This window comes from Monodelphis domestica, chromosome 1 (genome assembly GCF_027887165.1).
Source record: "Monodelphis domestica isolate mMonDom1 chromosome 1, mMonDom1.pri, whole genome shotgun sequence".
In the NCBI taxonomy this organism is placed as follows: domain Eukaryota; kingdom Metazoa; phylum Chordata; class Mammalia; order Didelphimorphia; family Didelphidae; genus Monodelphis; species Monodelphis domestica.
This window is the reverse complement of record NC_077227.1, coordinates 673,505,374-673,525,597: the sequence shown is the minus strand read 5'-3', so window position 1 is coordinate 673,525,597 and position 20,224 is coordinate 673,505,374. Positions and strand designations below refer to the sequence as shown.

The following is a 20,224-nucleotide window of genomic DNA, read 5'->3' as shown; positions in this document are numbered from 1 at the left end:
GCTTTTAAAAGTCATAATTGAAGGAAATGTTAAATTATAGTGAGATAAATGAAAATAAAGATAATTTTGGGGGGTCTCATACAATTTCCCAAGTCCCCTGAAATCTATCCATGAGCCCCTTGGGGTGGGGGGCGGGGGAGGTCAATGAACCCCAAATGAAGAGCTCCTGATCTAGTTTAATCCCTTTAAAGATGAAAACAAATCCCTCCCCCCAAAACTAAAGACCTATCTTTTGGCTGCTGACAGATCCAAGTGAATTGTAGCTTTAGAAAACAGATTTCATGACTGTTGGCCATTTTAATAAAATATTTTTGAGCAATCAGCAGGATTCTGTAGATCTTGAAGGATCATCCTCAGAAATCTGTTGCTCTTCTAATACGATTCCTCCTGTTGCCTCCACTTTCGAACCCCTGCCCTCTAAGGCATCTGACTTTTCCTTCATCACCCAGAAGGGAGTTCTCAGCTGAAACTTTTTCTGGAACTAATTCCACTCTATTCATGGCCACAACCTAGATCTTGAGAAACACTTGCATTCCATTCCTGAGAGGGAGGAAATTTTAATTCTTGGAGGCTTTAAGATGCCTGAAATAATATCACAACTCTCCAGAGGGGTCTTCTTATGTTGGAGACATTTATGGCTTCTTCTTCCCATTGGTAAATCTCCTCTCAGAACCTCAATCAAGCTTACCTCTAATGGATTCCCCTCCCACTTGCCTACCAGGGCAGCTAGGGGCTCAGAGGATTGAGAGCCACGCCTAGGTCCTAGGGTTCAAATCTGCCCTTATTGACTTCCAGAAGATAGAGCCCATTCTCTCTGTTGTCTCTATAGAAATCCTCTAAAGAGTGAATACTGGAAACGGTCATGTAACTTTGGCTCAAAGTCTTTTAATGAAAAAGAATCAATTACTTCTCAAAGGAATATATTTCTGTCATTTGAAGATCTTTGGTGGAATAGAATTGTACCTTGTACCCTCTCTACCTTGGATGTTCACCTCTCCTGGAATGCTTGAGTTCTTTCTTCCCTGCAATTGGGCCAAACCACCCCAGTCTTTAAGGCCCAGGATCAAGTTTCTCTTTTATGAAACTGCCTCAGGTCACTCCAGCTCATGGTGGTCTTTTTCTTCTTCCTCTGAACTGATGTTATTCACTTCCAATGACTTATTTGTAAATTAATGACACAAATGCCTTGTGACATAGCCCCAAAGCTATTTCATGGTGAGCTTAACATTTGTTTCATTTACTTGGCCTGGTCTAACTTCAGCTTACTACTGACTTCTCTGTTTGCATGATATGGAAATAGAATATCAAACTCCCACTCTGTTCAATGGTCTGAGCTCCAGCATGTGTTTTTATCCATCACTGGTGTGTCACTGGTTTTTCCAAGAACAAAATCTGGCTGGTGTTCAAAGGATGATGGTTATTGATCTCTGTTGGAATCAAACAGATGTGACACTGGGATCTGTCTTTCAAGTCTAAATGGAAGATAATTGAATACAGCACGGTAGTTGTAAAACCTCTGCCCTCTTGTTACATGGCACCTCATAAAGAAAACCTTGTTTCCATCCTTCCACATGCCAATCTCTCTACAATTTTGACTGTAGGATGATGACACCATGACAACTCAAGCATGGAATATTCTACATATATTTTCCAACTAGTATTTGGTTTTGTGAATAAGGAGAAAATTAGATATCTGCAGATGGTGAACCCACTGCATAAGAGAACATTCCTCCAGTAATTAACCACCTGCACTTCAGACAAAGAGGAGGTAAACAACTACTAAATCAGACATGGTGGTCTCTCCTTACCTAGGGCATAGCATCTTCTTTTAGAAAATAAAGGTCACATCCTGCAAATTGGCAAAGATGTGAAGAGTCAATGTTGGGAGGGTTGTGGGATGGTAGGCACCTTGGTGTATAGATGGCGCAGCTGTGAATCAGTAAAACCACTTGGAATTGTGCAAATAAAGCAGCTAAAATGTCTGTATTTTTTGACCCAGAGATTCTATTACCAGGCTTTTACCTTGAGGAGGCTATTGATAAGAAAAAAGTTCCCTTATACATCAAAATACTTATAACATCACTTTTAGGTGATGGTAAAGATTTGGAAACAAGGTAGATACTAACTGATTGGGTAATGGCTAAAAAAATTGTGGAACATGAATGTAATGGGATATTACTGTGTTGTAAGAAATGGTAAATGTGGTGACTATAGAGAAATATGGAAATTAATTTGACTTGAACTGATGATTGTGAAGTAGAACCAAGAAAACAACATATAATGGCAATGTAAATAGAAAGAACCTCACATACACATATAAAAATCAAAAGTGAATGTTGCGGAATTATAAAGAATGGTTTCAAAGAAGAGGTATGAGAAGATTCTCCCATCCCACTACTTTGCGGAGATTGAAATCCACAAGTGGTAAATATTATATTTATTTCAAGACTTTTTCAATATACTAGTTATTGCTGATTTTTTCCATGATCTTTTTATTTTATGTCTTAAAAATACTACTGGCTCTCTCGGTAAGGATACTTGTGATATAAAAAATAACAAGAAAACAATAGAAATTTATTTTTTCAAAAAGAGACTAACTCTATGGCACTGCTAAGCCATTCAGCAAAATTGATTGCTTTGAATAAATGTGGTCTATGTAGTCAGCCCCTATTTTGTTGAAGGCAAGCTAATTTGAATCAATGCCCTTGGTGTCCTCAGTGATACAGATGCCAAACTAGAAATGACCTCCTTGAGCTAAGTCAAAAAGTCACTCCTTAGAGCTGGCTCCTCACCAAACTTGGCTACGGCTGTTACCAGCTCTGATGTTGATGGCTTTTATGGCCTTTTGTGGTTCAGAAGTTGACAAGGCATTCTATTTTTCCCCAAAACTCATGTACCCAATTTCAGGAAAGAACAAGCACAATAAAGAAGAAATAGAGCTACATGTGCGCAGGGACACATGGATGCCAGGTGAGGCAAGGTGATACTAATATTCATAATTAGCATTTATATAGTACCTTGAGATTTGCAAAGCTAGCAGCTGGCTGCTTGACATGAATTACTACCTTTCCCGCTACCTAGAAGCTTTATAGTAGTTTTTGCCCACTCCCCAATAGGACTATGGTTCATCTGTTTCTGGTTTGGTTTTTTAAAAATATATATTCACATTCAATTCCAGATAAGCTGTGGTCCCACCTTTTAAAAGGCTCTTCTTTGCCATGCTAACAGGAATGCTCTAAAATGGGAAGAGAAAGGGCCTCTCCACTGAGACTTTTTGGAAAAAGGCTCACAAAGCCTCTAGATGGATATTATGCACATTTTACAAACTGAGATCTCATTGGTCAGTCTCTCCATTAGAGGGTCAGTTAAAATAAAGTTTCTAGGGTAGGTGGTAGGGACAGTCAGGACAAGGTGGTCAACTTTCAAATCGTGTTTCCCCCCGAGTAGTGATAATCCCTTTCTAGCACTCAATTCATTATTCTCAGAGTTTGGGGATCCCACCAAAGAGGGTCTTAACCTCTTAGTCTGCTCAAAGAATAAAGGTCTCCTGTGTACCTGGACTCTGTCCCACCTCCAAGCTGTTCATGCCTTTCCCTGCTCACCAAGGGTGCCTTTTGTCTTCTCTCTCCCTCCCTCTCTCTCCCCTCTTCCCCCTCCCCCCCTCTCTCTCTCTATATATATATATAATTTCACTATTATAGAAAGTAAGTCCCTTGAGGGCAGGGAGTTTCATTGTCTTTGTCTGAATACCCAGAACCCAACACATTGCCCAACATGGAGAGCTGCTTATTAAATGCTTGCTTGTGAGATAGACAACTTTGTCTCTTAGTTCATTCAATTTGGAAGAGAATTTGTTGCAGAGGGGGACATATTTTCATGTCTGGGAGAAAAAGAAGCAATGAGAGACAGAAGAAGAAGAGAGAAGAAGAGAGAAGAAGAGAGAAGAAGAGAGAAGAAGGGGGGGCAGGAAACTAAAATCTGGTAGTGACAAAGAAATTTCATTAGTCTGTGTTGGCCATAAATGGGATTTCAGTCTTCCTGACAGATTTTCTTATGATGATAAGAATAATTTCTAAAGCTTCAGGAACTGAATAATAAAGCCTATCTTTTAACATATACAAATGCAAACTATTTATCTGTTGGTCTGCTTCAAGAGTTTTGGTAAAATTCTTATATCCTAGGCTTAAAAACTATTTCATAATCTATCTCCTTCCCTACCCCCACTCTGCCCACACCATTTCCCCACCCTTCTAGGGCAGTCAAAAGACAGGCTCATTTTTAAGCATTTTACTTTTTTATTGTGTTGCATGAAGTACCTATGTAATTAATGCAAGTATTGTATTGAGAGCCACATTTCCCCAAACATTAAGTGGGGCAGCTCAGTCTCCAAAGAAGCTCAGTGAATATAACCAGTGCCTTTTTAAAACAAAAAAACTTTACAATCCTGTTGCTTGCAGTGATATGCGCTTATGTGATAATAGATGAAGAAACAAAAGTAATGCTAAGTATTAATACATCTTCTCAAAACACTCACACACACACACATACACGGTTTACAATGGATCCCCCCAAACAGAAATGAGGCAAGCGATGACTTTTAGATGCAATTTCTATAAAATGTAGACTCTGCAATAAAAAGCCAAAGGCACATAAAAATATATTTTAACTTTAAAAATAATTTAGTTACAGTAATACTTTGCTTGAGTCATCTTCCCAACGTGTATCTGCTGGTCCAAAAATCTGAGATATAGAATATATAGGGATATATAAACTGGAAAAAAATCCCAACCCTATAAAGTTGTCCAAATATGAAATCATACAAATAGTTTAACACTGAAGATCTAGCTACAGTGTAGTGCAGCCCAAATAATTCTTAGAAAACTGTCTATATTGAGAAAAAAGGTTTAGATGTTAAATTAGAGGGAGAGAATTAATGCTTTCCTCCTCCATCTCTATGCTGCTTCTCTGATAACATGCTGAAAATGTCAGAGTACTGCAAAGTTCCTTATAATGATTGAGCCAGGCAGTCTTACTAAGGCGCCATCTCCAGCCAGATTCCTTGCGCAATTACCAGCAAAATTTTGATCTGCCCATTGAGAATGCCGGCAGAAAACTAGTTCTGACTCATTTCCTCTGTTTTGCAAGGAGAGCTCTGAGCATATCCAACAGTAAACAACCTAGCAGGTAAAAAAATATTTTGTAGGAACACGTATTTAAAAAACCCGTTGCATAACTGCAAATGCCACTAGTTAAGCTCTTTGTAGGTTTTCTTCCACTGGGATTGCTTTTGCCAGATTTTTGCCAGTACCATTGACCATGCCTGTGGTTCTATAATTTATTTTTATCCATTACATTAAGAACCTCATCTAGAAGGGAGGGCCCAAGGTCCAGCTGCAAGGAGAGCAGAGAGCCTGTGAGCTCAGAGAGGGATTCCTCTGAGTTTGTCTTCTCCTTGATCAGTTCACATGGAACAGAACTGTCAAACATATCTTCTGATTGCCAGTCACTGTACTGTTCAGAGAGACTGGATGAATGGCTATCTCTGCCATTACTATAATGGGATGCTGTACCATTGCCTTTCCATGGGGCATCCTCAGGGTCCATAGTCCCATTTTCCAAGTGATTGCTTTTCTCCTGAGGTTTTTCTTCAATGACCGGCTCACAACTAAGTCTTGGGAGCTTTGAGGGACCAAAGGAATCCTGTTTGGTATTAAATGTCACAGGGAAGGGCAACATGAGAGCTTGGGAACCACCAATAGCAGGAAGCGAGATAGCATTTTTGAGCACTGGAGAAGGTGTCTCTGAAAACATGGAGTCAGAGGTGCTGTTTGCCCTTAGGAACTCACTATGCCCAGGGAGCTGACCAACTCTCATTTTCTCCTGGTTCCCAGGTAATAGCTCATAATTCCCTTGAAGAAATGAAATATCCCCAAACACATCATGCTGGCCCTCTTTTCCAATGTGAATCGTGTGGCGAAAGTCTCCTAGTGGAGGACTGATCATATCTGGAGACAAAATGTCCCTCAGTTTAAATTTCTTGCCTTTCTTGTTATTGGCAGCTTTCAGATAAATTGGGGTCTTGGCTGGCATCTTTGGACTGGAAACTGTCTGTTTTGCAAGGGAAGAAAAAAAGCCACTTTCTTCGTGGGTGAATGAGTACTTTTCCAAAAGGAGCTTCAATATGAACACTATCACATTATTTTCTTCAATGGCTTAATTAACAATTAAGGCCTCAGACATAAGAGCAGTCCATGAAGAAGATTTCCTGAGGTTCTAGACAGGTGAGTCCAACTGCCAAGTCAATCAGTCACAGGGTGGTCAAAGCGTCTCTGGGAGATAAGAAAACCTGTAAGAAAACCAAAGATTATCATTAACTCACTATAGCTCACTTGGTCTTGTGCTATATTGCTGTTGTTTTGTTAAATAAATCCCCAGGAAGTTATGGCATAGATAGTTCCACTTGAATTTTGTGATTTGTGTCCCTTCATTAATCATATTTAAGTTCCCTTCATAAGAAAACCCAGTAAATCTTAAATCTTAATTAAAAAAAAGAAACACAAATATCCCATGTTCACATTAAAACCAAACCCACTAAATCAGAACATGGACCTTCCGTCTATCCACCCAGATTCTGGACTTCTCCATCTATCCAAGGGTGAACTTCCTTCTCCATTTTGCCTCTCAAAAAATAAAGGATAACATCCTTATGAGCAGGGACTGTCCTCTTATAGAGTACTGGCCTTGGAATTAGAAAGACCTGACCTTAGAAACTGGCTTCATCCTATATGCCTCAGTTTCTTCATCTGTAAAATGAGCTAGAGAAGGAAATGGTAAAGTATTCCAGAATCTTTGCCAAGAAAATTCTCAGTGGGCCACAAAGAGTCAGACATGACTAAAAATGACTGAACAACAACTGAATCCCTAATAAGAATGAGTATGTACCTTTCCAGTTCTCTTAAGTCAATACCCTGAGAAAGACTTGGGATCCCAGCATAAAAAAGGAAAAGGATTGGATTCTTTGCTAAATGTAACAAATCATTTCATAAATGCTTTTTCATTCATTCATTCAATGAACACAATTTCCTGGGAAAAACCCAAGATTCTGGTCCTTTTCCTTGGTTGGTCAATCATTTTCTGCAGAAATTTCAGGTGCTGGTTTAAAATTTCTTAGATATCAAAATTAATGAGCTTTTAATTGAGGAGGAAATGGGTAACCATTTCCTAAATAATACTATACACCTCTCTGTTAGCTTTGTTTTACAGTACTAGTCATACTTTGCCCTTTGCTGTCTGCCCTCAAAAGGAAATGAACAACTAAAGACCTTTATTGGGTAGCAAAAAAAAAAAAAAAGTTTTGCAGGATTTGGGGTCTGAATGAAATGTAGGCAGTCAGAAATAATCAGTTATGATGGATTCAAGAATATTTCCTCTTCCTCTATTAAAAACAGAAGAGAGGCAAATCTAGCCTTAGTTACTTCCTAGTTATGTGCCCTGGCCAAGTCATTTAACCCCAAATGCCTACTAGCCCTTAGCTCCAGTTTTCCCAGAGGAAGGTAAGGGTTTAAACAAACAAAAGAAACTGGGGCTTGTGAATTCACTGGTATAAGGAATTATTAAGGAATCTCTCCCCTCCTGCCCCCCATCTGCCTCCCTCTCTCTCCACCTCTCTCCTACTCTCTCTAAAATTGCACCCTCTTCTTTGCTTAGTCTTTTTAAAAAAATTTGACATTCATTTAAAAAATTTGAGCTCCAAATTCTTTCCCTCTCTCCTGCCCCTTCTCTACCCATTGTGAAGATAAGCTATAAAGCAATTAAACATATTAAATCACGTAAAACATTTCCATATTAGACATGTTTTACTCATAATCTTAGAGAGTTGTGCTAGAACATTGTGAGGCTAATGACCTGTCCTAGGTCACATGGCCAGTGCCTGTCAGAAGTAGGATTTAAATCTAGGTCTTTCTGGGTTCCAAGGTTGACTCTCCCTCTATTATACTTAGATATAAAATTAAAGGAACATGGGACAATGGAAAAGGGTGACAGTGGATTCAAAAGGATCCATGCTTGAATTCTGGTTCTGCAACTTACCATTCGTGACATCGAGAAAGCCCCTTAACCTCTCTGGGCCTCAGTTTTCCCATATGTAAAGTGAGGGCATTAGACTAGAAGACTTCCTTAAGGTCCCTTCCAACTTTAGACCTAGGATTCTATGAAAATATCATATTGGGTGATGTGGCTCTCAGATAGCTTTTATCTAAGCTATCCAATGGCTTTGAAAGCTCATCTCATCAGGCCCCTGATGAGTTTACTTTCCAGACTCTCTCTGCTAGGAGCCAGATTATGTGTCACATTGAAGGAAGTGATGTTTGCTCAATTGCAGGTAGGAGTTGTCTCAATCTGTTTTATGTCCCTAGAACAATTGTAAGAGCTCTTTAACTGCTCTACAAGCCACAATGAATCATCCCAATTAATAATTTTTAATCAATGACAATTAATGACCAAAGAGCAACTTACTGATCAATGATGGAAGTCCAACCTATACCTTAACAAGCACAAGTGGGCTGTCTAGCTTTTGTTTCAAGACCAACAGAGGCAGTTCATTCCTGCTCTAATTTTAGGACTTTCCCCCATCTCTTAAATCCAAATTTATACTTCTGTAACTTCTACCCATTGCTCCTCTTGAAGCCAAGCAAAATAAGTCTATACCACTCTCTTCAAAATCCTTCAGTGGCTATTATTACCTACAGGACAAACTACAAAGTCCTGAACCAGGAAATTGAAGTCCTCAGCAATCTGGCCCCAGACTACCTTTCTAGCCTTATTTCATATTACTCCCTGGTCTGCATTCTACATGTAACTCAATGGACCACAATTTACTCCCCAATCTTGTCTCATTTTGTCAAACTTATGTGTATTTACAAATGATCAGGACACTGTTTCCACTTCTCTGCCTATTGACACTAGAGAGGCGCTTTGAAACACCCTGCAGATGTTAGTTATTAATCATCATTCTCATTACTAAAATCCTTTTCAAGTTCTAGTTTCAGCCTCTTCCCATAAGATCTTTCCTAGTCCCTGCCTCCCTCCCATTTTTCAAAAATTAGATCAAACAGATTCATTTCATGAGATTATCTACCACTGCTCCAATATCCTATCATTTGTAAAGTATTTTTTCATTAAATCTTCCCCAATCCCTCCCTGAGTCTATATGCAAAATTCGAATCAAATTCATTCGAAGAGAAATTCTCTATCCCAATTCCCCAAATCCTATCACTTGCAAAATCTTATTCATTCTAAATCTATGTATTTCACAACTGGCCCCTTCTTTGTTCTTAGTCTCTACTTTTAGTTCACTTCCTCATTCTTTCTCACCTGGACTACTGTAATAGTCTATTTGGGGTACTTGCCTACAATCTCTTTCTTCACCAAATCATCTTTCTGATTATTTTATGCCCCCTCCTCAAACTTCAATGGCATCCTGCTATCTAGGATAAAATACAGAATCCTTGACCTAGCATTAGGCAAAGGAGGCCTAACTAAGGGGTTCCAAAATCTTGTGCCTGCATAATTTTAGTGGAAACACCACTGTATTTGGAGTTATCAGATCCTGGGTTCAAATCCTAGCTCTTCCGTTTCCCAAGTATCTTTGGGCAAGTTGTGGAACCTTTCTGAGTCTCAGTTCCTTTACTAGAAGAGGACTATATTGGACTGGATAACCTCTAAGTTTCCTTTTTAGCTCAAAACCCAAGAACCTTCTTTTTCAAGAAAATGACCTTGTTAGCTACTCCCTATACCTGACATTTCATTTTCCTTCCTTTGCATAAATGATGTCTATCTCTAAAATATAACTCCATCAGAAACCTAGTTTATCTCCAGACAGCTCATACATCATATCCTGAAAGGAGGGCTTTCTTGATCTCCATCTCTCCCCTGCCCTCACCTACTATTAGCATTCTCTCCCTGTAGAAATTACTTTGCATTCATTTGGTTATATACATTTTGTATCCTTTTGGAATGATATTAAGTTCATGAAGTGAATTTTTCCAGATCAATTTTGTATCCTCTGTCCTAAGGCACAGAGCTGTGAACACAGCAGATATTTAATAAATGTATTTTATGAAGTTGATATTGTATTGCTTCTCCAGATTATTTTGCCAGTCAGGAGTCAGTAGAAAGGCCCTCATCTGTTGGGGTGCAATCACAAAATTTTAAGTGTTCTTTTAAGAGGTAAGATGGTAGAGTGAGAATCAGGAAGACCTAAATTCAAGGCTTGACTCCAATACTAATTATGTGACCCAGAAAAAAGTTTCTTAATCCCTCAGAACCCTCCAGGCAACTATCTAAGATTATACATTACAGAGGAGGGGATGTCAGATAATTTTAGGGTTGTGACTTTAAATCTAGATTTAAATGGTCACCAAATAAAATTCCCAATTCAGTCTGGAATTTTATGGCAATTTAATTAATAGAGGGAAGGAATTTGAGGAGAAGGAGGAAAGAGGATATAGGATTTCTCCTACCTGACCTATGCCAGGGGGAGTTTTAAACTCCTTGCCTCTAGGTCTCTGAAGAAGACTAGAGGCTTCTGAGAGGAAAAGTTGGAAAGTAAAGGAGGAAAATTCAGCCAAAAACTCACCACCGAACCGGACAGTAGCTTGTAGCCCGCTAAGATGCTGAAAGGCTCAGCACACAGCTCTCAGCTAACTCTTTACCACCAATCAGGGAGAGAGTGTGTCCTTGAGGGACGAAAAATCTCAAATATATAGACCTTTCATCCTTGTGTCTCCTCCTCTAAATTTTCACATCTACAAATCACATTAAAGGCCTTTCCTCCAGGACTGCCCATACTTTTAGTTCTCACCTTCTTTGATTTGATTATCTCTTTAGAGTTACTTCACACTTCTTTGTTAAGTTCACCTTTTGTGAGTTACTTGACCTTTTTGTGATTAATTTAACCTTTATAGTTATTTAACACCTTTTTGTATTAGATCTAAAAATTGACTTAGCTCAAAGTTCTAGCTTCACTATAAGGTGAGAACTAAGCACCTGCATTGTTCAATCAAGAGATTACAACTTTATCTTCCCCTAAAGTAGGGTCTAAGTAAGGTGGAGTAGTTTTTTTAAAGTTCACAGGTCTAGGGGGCATCCAAATTTGTAGTTTCTTCATGAGGAATTCTCTATACCGTGAATTCACAGGTCTAGTGTCTAAAAAAAATGCTTGTAGCCAAACAGAATGAAGTGTATAAAATCATGCTTCTCTCTTTGGAGTCAGGGAGCAGAAACATTTAAATCCTAATTCCAGCCCTAGCAACAATACCAGAAAGGACTCCCTGGTCTTTATTAACTACCGCATAAGTAAATCTCCAGAAGAGACCCTCTCTACAGTGCCTACTCCATAAGGCAGTGTGCTTCCATGGGTGGTATTTCTGTTTCTGCCATCAAATATAAAGTCGTTAACATGATTAGTGGCTAAAGCCCAGATAGCAGCCACTGTGAGCCAACCTCTATAAAAGGTGGTGGGAGATCCCAGATTAATGCCTCCCCAGAGAGATCAAGTCCCTAGTATGGCAGCCAGAGTGACGACCATGCAGTGTATCCCCCCTCCCCTCTCCTTCCATTCAAAAGCTGAATGAGGACTATTTGCAGTTGACTTGTGGAGGGTGTATAACAGGGACAGAGAGTGATGCCAGACTAAAGTTATAAGTGAATCCAAAAGAGGGAAGGGGTAGAGGTACCAACTGTGGCAGTGTTGTTTAATAATTTTTATGAACTGAATCACTTTCAGAAGGATTCTTGAGGGAACCACATGGAGAAGACCTGATCTTTGGCAGTGCATTGGCAAAGGACAGATGTCGGGGAAAGTAAAGTGGCCCAGAAAAAAAAGAGAAAAAGCCAGAGAAAGGATAGAGATCCTTACTGCACAGTGCCTTGCACGCACACATGCACACACACACATACAGTAAGGGTTTAATGGTGATTGAGCTATTTATGTGTATAATGACTAGGATGTGAAATTTGAGAAGATAATGGGGAAGGAAGTTAGCATTTATTTTTTTTTTAAATACTCTTACCTTCTGTCTTGGAATCAATACTGTGTATTGGTTCCAAAGCAAAAGAGTAGTTAGGGCAAGGCATTTGTGCTTAAGTGACTTGCCCGGCAGTCACACATCCAGGAAGTGTCTGAGGTCAGATTTAAATCTATCCACTATCTAGTTAACCATACAGAGGCAGTGTGGTTTTGTAGAAAGAGCACAGCTTCTGTAGTCACCAGAACTGGATTTAATTCTCACCTTACTTTGGCTTAAACCTTTGAACACTTAACTTTTCCCCAGGTCCCAGGTTTCATCATCTTTAAAATAAGAGTGTTGACTAGCAGATTGGCTAACATGACAGCTATGCAAAGTAATGAATGCTGGAGGGGGTGTGGCAAAGTGGGGACATTAATTCATTGCTGGTGGAGTTGTGAATTGATCCAACCATTCTGGAGGGCAATTTGGAACTATGCCAAAGGGTGATAAAAGACTGTCTGCCCTTTGATCCAGCCACAGCACTGCTGGGTTTGTACCCCAAAGAGATAATAAGGAAAAAGACTTGTACAAGAATATTAATAGGAGTGCTCTTTGTGATGGCCAAAAATTGGAAAATGAGGGGATGCCCATCAATTGGGGAATGGCTGAGCAAATTGTGGTATTTGTTGGTGATGGAATACTATTGTGCTAAAAGGAATAATGAACTGGGGGAATTCCATGTGAACTGGAAGAACCTCCAGGAAGTGATGCAGAGTGAAAGGAGCAGAACCAAGAAAACATTGTACACAGAGACTGATACACTGTGCTACAATCGAATGTAATGGACTTCTCCATTAATGGCAAACAATTTGGAGGAATTGAGAAAGAACATTATCTACATTCAGAGGAAAAACTGTGGGAGTAGAAACACAGAAAAAAACCAACTGCTTGATTATATGAGTCGATGGGTATATGATTGGGGATGTAGACTCTAAATCAGGTCCCCAAACTGTGGCCCCCTGAGGCCATTTATCTGGCCCCCAACACACTTCCAGAAGGGGCACCTCTTTCACTGGTGGTCAGTGAGAGGAGTACTGTATGTGGTGGCGCTGCTAGTCTCTCACGTGACATATTCTCTCTCTCTAGTGACATAATCCTTTGCGTAGTGCCTTGTTCTGAGAGTAACTGAATGAGAACGAGGCGCCAAGGATTATGTGGCTGCACAATGGAAGACATCAGCATGGTGAGAGGTGATCTGGGGGAGGGGATTCCGCACTGTGTATACTGCTGCCTGGTATAGTGGTGGCAGTGATGGGCCTGTGCAAGGTGTGACAGGCCTACCACAGCCAGAGCTGCAGCCTTCACTAACCCAGACAGCAGTAAACAGATTTGTTCATAGTTTTTTTTTTAATAATCTGACTCTCCAATGGTCTGAGGGACAGTGAACTGACCCCCTGTGTAAAAAGTTTGGGGACCCCGATCTAAATGATCATCCTAGTGAGCACATCAACAACATGGAAATAGGTTCTAATCAAGGACACATGTAAAACCCAGTGGAATTGTGCATCAGCTAAGGGGTGGGGGAGGGGAGGGAGGGAAAGAATATGATTCTTGTAACCAAGGAATAATGTTCCAAATTGACTAAATAATATTTTCTAATAAAATAAAATAAAATAAGGGTGTTGGATGAGAACAGGGGTTTTAAAACTGGCTCTTTAAGACTCTATAGATAGCTTTTAGGAGGTCTACAAACTTGGAGGGGGGGGTGGAAAATCACATCTTTATATCCCCTAACTTCCCAGATGAAATTTATCATTTCCTGCTATTGTGAATATAGGCAACAAACTCCATTAGCATTAACAGTAACTGTCACTAATCAGATGATTGTCATATCACATTACAGTTGCTGCATGTAACTATCTCAAAATACTATTTATAGTCATCATTCATTCAAAATGCCTTCTCATTAGGCCCGTCACTAGCACAGATGGGATTGCAAATCTATCTATGGTCTCTATTTTAATACATTGTACTTGGTTTCCTTTATAGGATTCTATGAGTTTTATTTTATGCATTTTAAAACATTATTCTGAGAAGGGGGGCATAGACTTCAGACTGCCAAAGGGTCTCTGATATATTTTAAAAAAGATGATAAAGATAACAATAACAGCATTTATATTGCTCTTAATTGTTGTTGGGGGTTTTTTAAAGATGTATTTAGCATAGAGAAGAAAATGAGGATGAGGCTAGAGAACAGATAAGCCCTAGAAAGAAAGCATTTGAATGTTTGAAGAATAGGAAAGATATTTCTGCCTTCCAAGCTGTCCAGGGATTGGTCCTTCGGGAATGTGTTCTCTTAGGCACCAAAAGGTCAATATAGAAGAGTACCCAGGACAGGAGCTTACTTTTTACAGGCTCAGCCTTCCTCCCATTTGTGGATAAAGGTGGCATCTGTGATTTCATTCAAAAACTCCCTTTACCTATGCTGGTCAACATGGTTTACAACTAGACTTTCCTGGAACTGGGTAAGTTTAAAAACTTACTCAGGCTACTGCAAAGGTAAAACATGAACCCTTATGTTTCTGACCACTGCTCCCCTTTGTAATAAAGGTTAAATATAACTTGGCTATCTTGGGGAACTCTGTACCCATATCTATTTAGGTTTCTCTCACAGCCACTAATGTCCAGCTCACCAAGTTTTAAAGCCCCCAAAAATCTTCTTTTGGATTCCTGGCCCATATAGGCTAAAGAGAAACTTTTAGTTAATATAAGTGATGTGCATCAATATGGCCCATTCAAGCTGTAGAGTTGCAAGGGACCTGTGAAATCTTTTGTTATATCCCCTCATTTTACAGCCATAGAAACTGAGGCAAAGAAAGGTACTTGCTTAAGATCACATAGTATGTTGAGTGAATAAGACTTGTGGAGAGTACAAAGATGCAAGAATTCATGGTTTTAGACAGAGGAGATAAGACAGACACACAAATACTTACAATACATATATATTTGTGTGTGTATGTATATATATATGCATATATATATATCATGATATTTTATGAATTTCAAATCAAAGCATAAGACATCACTGCTGTACCAAATCATTTACACTGCTGTACCCAGCATACCCATAAACATGGTGGACAAGCTGGAGATAAACAGGATATAGGGTAGAATGAGATTCTTCAACTTTTGTGGCATTCAAACTTCTGTAACATTTTTGTTCCACTGCCCATTGATTTGATTCACTCAAACGAGATAATGTGCGTAAAATGCTTTGCCAAATTTAAAGTACTATGTAAATGTCAATTACTTATTCAGTTGCTATTTGGCAATATATTGGTATTTGAGACATTTCAATGGTTTCCAAGGAAAACAGGATAGACTATATGTTTGAACTTTAGTTGGTAGGTAAAAGAGAACCAAAGATTTTTGCTTAATCTAGCAGAATGTATGAAAAAATGAATTAGAGGGAAAGGGAGGTGGCTTAGCAGATTGAGAGCCAGACCTAGAGATGAGAGGTCCTGGGTCTCAGATACTTCCTAGCTTTGGGACCAGGTTAAGTCACTCAACACCCACTGTCTAGCCCTTGCTGCTCTTCTGCCTTGGAACTAATACTTAGTATTGATATCAAGATGGAAGGTAGGGGTTTAAAGAAAAAAATGGATTAGAGTGGGACAAAGCCAAGAGTAGAAAGTCTATTATTACAATAGTTTAGGAAATGAAGGCCTGGAATTGGGGTGGTGACAGGACAATTATTAAAGAGTGTCCTACATACGAATATTGCAAAGGGAGATTCAATCAAATACTGGTATCAAGTATGTATGAGAGGTGAAGATCAAGATTTTATATATGGGAAGACTAGACGAATGGTAGTACAATTAATGGAAATGGTCAAGTTGCAATTGGCACAAAACCAGTCATTAGACATCATTGGAAGGGACTTTACAGGTTATATAGTCCAACAAGTTCCAAAACAGGAGTGTCTCCTATAACAGCTCTGACAAGTTGTCATAAAACCTTCATCCTACAGTTATAGTCCATCCTGCTTCTGGAGAGCCTACTTTATGTGGATCCCAAATCTGGTAATTTATGACCTATAAAGTCCTCAAAATAATGCTTTCAACTAGGGCAGAATATACTAGAAATGCACTGTTTTCTTCATTCTTGTCATGATGCCTCTATTGGTGGAGGAAAGATTATATTAGGTGTTTTTTTCTTTTGCTTAATTCACTGGTATAATTTGGTTCATACTGGATTTTCAATCAATTTAGTTTAGGGAAAGGACTGTTTGTTTTTTTTTTTTTTGTGCAGTTGATCTTTTGATATCAAGGATAAGGCTTGGCCTTTAGCCTCATTTCATATCTGGTCCATTGTTCCAGATTGTGATTATCTTTCAAGATCCTGGGTAAGTCACTTGACCCCCATTGCCCAGCCCTTAAGACTCTTCTGCCTTGGAACCAATACATAGTATTGATTCCAAGACATTCTGTCTTCTGTAAGGGTTAAAAAAAAAAAGAATCCCAATTGTCATCTGATACATTAGCTATTTTTGTTGTTCAGTTTATTAGTTGTGTCCAACTCTCCATGCCTCCATTTGGGCTTTTCTTGGCAAAGATATGGGAGTGGTTTGCCAATACCTTCTCCAGGTCGTTTTATAGATGAGAAAATTGAGGCAAATGATTAAATGACTTATTCAAGATTCCATAGCTAATAAGTATATAAATTTTAAACTCTGGAAGATGGATCTTCCTAACTTCACACCCACTATGCCACCTAGCTGTCCCTTGTTAGCTATTACTCTCAACTTTCTATCAAATGCAAATGTGATGAGGATGACTAAGTCATGAATCTACAGAAACCATAGTAAAAGGTCAAGGACAGAACTGTAGGGCACTTCACCAGAGGACTTAAACCCCTTCCCATAATATGATCTTTCTAAATCTTATCCAACATGCTGGTTACTTCTTCACTCCTTTCAGTTTTGTATCATCCACAAATTTAATGGCATGAAATAACAACAAAACTACCCAGCATGGAGTTGTGAACTGATCCAACCATTCTGGAGGGCAATTTGGAACTATGCCCAAAGGACGATAAAAGAATGTCTGCCCTTTGATCCAGCCATAGCACTGCTGGGATTGTACCCCAAAGAGATAATAGGGGGAAAGACTTGTACAAGAATATTCATAGTTGTGAATTTAATGGACTTCTCTACTAGCAGCAATGCAATGATCCAGGACAATTCTGAGGGACTTATAAGAACACTATCCACATACAGAGAAAGAACCTTGGGAGTAGAAACACAGAAGAAAAACAACTGCTTGATCACATGGGTCGATGGGGCTAGGATTGGGGGTGTAGATTCCAAAGGATCATCCTAGTGCAAATATCAATAATATGGAAATAGGTCTTGATCAATGACACAAGTAAAACCCAGGGGAACTGCACATTGGCTGGGGGGGGGGGGATGGAGGGAGGGGAGGGAAAGAATATGAATCATGGAAACCATGGAAAATTTTTCTTAATCAATTAAATAAAATAAAAAAAACTACCTAGCATCACAGGGTCAAATATGGAGATTTCCTACCACATTGCCTGTCAATGGTACTAAGGATTACTCCAGATGTAGTCGTTCTACCAACTGCTTCTTTCTGTTGCATCCACACACACACCACAGCTATTAAGTACTTTGCTGAAATCCATGTCTATCACATTTCCCTAATTAACTTGTTTAAAGTAACTGTTAAAAAAAAAAAAGCCATTTAGAATAGCATGTTCTTGATAAATCCATGCCGGCTCTTAGTAAATTTTGAATCTCTTTCTAAAAGCTCACAAACTATTTTTTAAATGGCGGGGACCATGTTGGGCATAGTGGACAGGGCACTATACCTAGAACCAGAGTGACCAGAATTCCAAACTGACCTTAGATACAGATTGGCTCTATGACCCTAGACAATTCTCTGTTTGCCTCAATTTCCTCAACTGTAAAATGGGGATAATATAGCACCTACTTCCCAGGTTTGTTATGAGGATCAAATAAGGTAATATTTGTAAAGTGTCTGGCACATAGTGGCTAATATTCTGCTTATCATAATTATTATATATATTATACATATGCTTAATAGAATATTATAATGGCTAATATAATGCTTATTCTGTCCCTGCTTTTCAAAATTTAAAATTTGTTTGTTACATTAAATATCCATTTAAATCCCTTCCTCCCCTTTCCCCATTAGAGAAGACATCATTTGACAAAGCTATATGTATATATGAAACTGTCTTACTTCCTTCTACTTATCTTTTAAATAATTCATTTTAGAATTCTGTCAAGAATTCAAGTTTATTACACTGTCCTAAGGTATGAAGACCTCTATACTCTCTTTTCTTTTGAAAATAGAAACCTTGGGGGAAGCTGGGTGGCTTAGTGGACTCAGAGCTAGGCCTAGAGATGTCTTGGGTTCAAATTGGACCTCAGACATTTCCTAGCTGTGTGACCCTGGGCAAGTCACTTGACCTTAATTGCCTAGCCCTTATCATTCTTCTATCTTGGAACCAATACACCGTGTTGATTCTAAGTCAGAAGGTATAGGTTTAAAAAAATTGAAAACAGAAACTTCTTGTTTCTCAAATAATTAAAGAACTGAGTCAAATTTATATGAATATAATTCATTCCCCAAATGACAAATAGCAAGGTTATATGAACTTATATGAATAAGCAGTTTTCAGATGAAGAAACAAATCTAAAATAATATGGAAAATGTTCTAAATCACTCTTGATTAGAGAAATGCAAATTAAAACAACTCGGAGGTAGCACTTCATACCTATCAGAATAGTCAATATGACAGTTAAGGAAAGGGATAAATGTTGGAGGAGATGTGGCAAAATTGGCACACTAATGCATTGTTGGTGGAGTTGTAAACTGATCCAACCATTCTGGAGGGCAACTTGGAATTGGGGCCAAAGGGCTACAAAACAAAACAAAACAAAACTGTGCATACCTTTAGATCCTATAATACCACTACTAGGTCTATATCCCAAAGAGATTAAAAGCAGAGGTGTGGGGGAAAACTTACTTGTGGAAAACATTTATACACAGTTCTTTTCGGAGTGGCAAAAAATGAGAAATTGAGGGGGATGTCCATCAATTGGGGAATAGCTGAACAAATTGTGGTTTATTATTGTGATGGAAAACTATTGTGCTATAAAAAATGATGACCAAGATAATATCAGAAAAAGCTGGAAGAACTACATGAACTTCTGCAGGTGGAAATAAGCAAAACCAAGAGAAAATTGGACCCAATAACAACATGTACAATGATCAACTGAGAAAGACTCAGCTACTCTCAGCAATACAATGTAATTGGGAAAATAAAATCTTAATAAAAGGACACCTGTCTACCTCCAATCTTATATTTGCTATGATTTTTCAGAATTTCTAATAACAAGGCAGCAACCCATTTGCTAATTTTTTTCAAGACTTGGGGATAAAGAGTTGTCCCAGTAACTTGAACTTAGTCAGAGGATTAAAAAATTTTGAAGTTGGATAAAGGTTCAGAGATCTAGCCCAACACTCTCATTTTACAGATTAGTAAACAAAAACACAGAAAAGTTAGATGCCTGGTCCAAGTTTATTCATTTAACAAGTATAAGAATTGTGAATCCCCAACAGGTCTTCTGATTCCAACTACAGTTTTCTTACAGCTAGATAATACTGCCTTAGTTAACCATTTCCCCCCTCCTCTTTCCTCTATCAAAGACTTTTTTTCACTGGACCTTCATCCCATTTCCAACAGGAAAAAAAAAACAAAAAACAGAAGCAAAAGAACTGAGTAGTTTTGCCTTCAGTCTTCAGTTATTATTCATTCACTCATCTACTCTGACCAGAAGCTCTATTGATCTTCCTTTTTTCATTCTCACACAAACAATTCATTTTTAGAATTCTTAGCATAGAAAAATTAGCCAAGTTTTTGGTTGGCAGAAATGATAAACAGAGAGGAACAATTCTGTCCAGGTGATATGTGTCTAAATGGTATGAAGTTACAGGTACAAATTTAAAACAAAGGCTCTCAGGTCAAGGGCAGGGCAGGTAGGTGTCAAAGTGGATAGAGTGCCAAGCTTGGAGTTAGGAAAACCCATCTTCCTGAGTTCTAATCTGGTCTTACATACTTAGTAGTTGTGTGACCCTGAGCAAGTCACTTAACCCTGTTTGTCCAAC

At 38.7% G+C, this 20,224-nt stretch overlaps 1 protein-coding gene across 4 annotated transcripts in view; it reads right to left on the bottom strand.

The window, feature by feature from the left end:
* Positions 1-4,275: 4,275 nt before the first annotated feature.
* CDC42EP3 (CDC42 effector protein 3) overlaps positions 4,276-20,224 on the bottom strand; it is a 45,515-nt gene continuing 29,566 nt past the window's right edge. For all 4 annotated transcript variants that reach the window (XM_056794927.1, XM_003339783.4, XM_007477029.3 and 1 more), the window contains one exon: positions 4,276-6,346. In XM_056794927.1, coding sequence (XP_056650905.1) covers positions 5,329-6,090 — 762 coding nt within the window. In that variant the 5' untranslated portion in view covers positions 6,091-6,346 and the 3' untranslated portion in view covers positions 4,276-5,328. The remainder of the gene's footprint in view (positions 6,347-20,224) is intronic.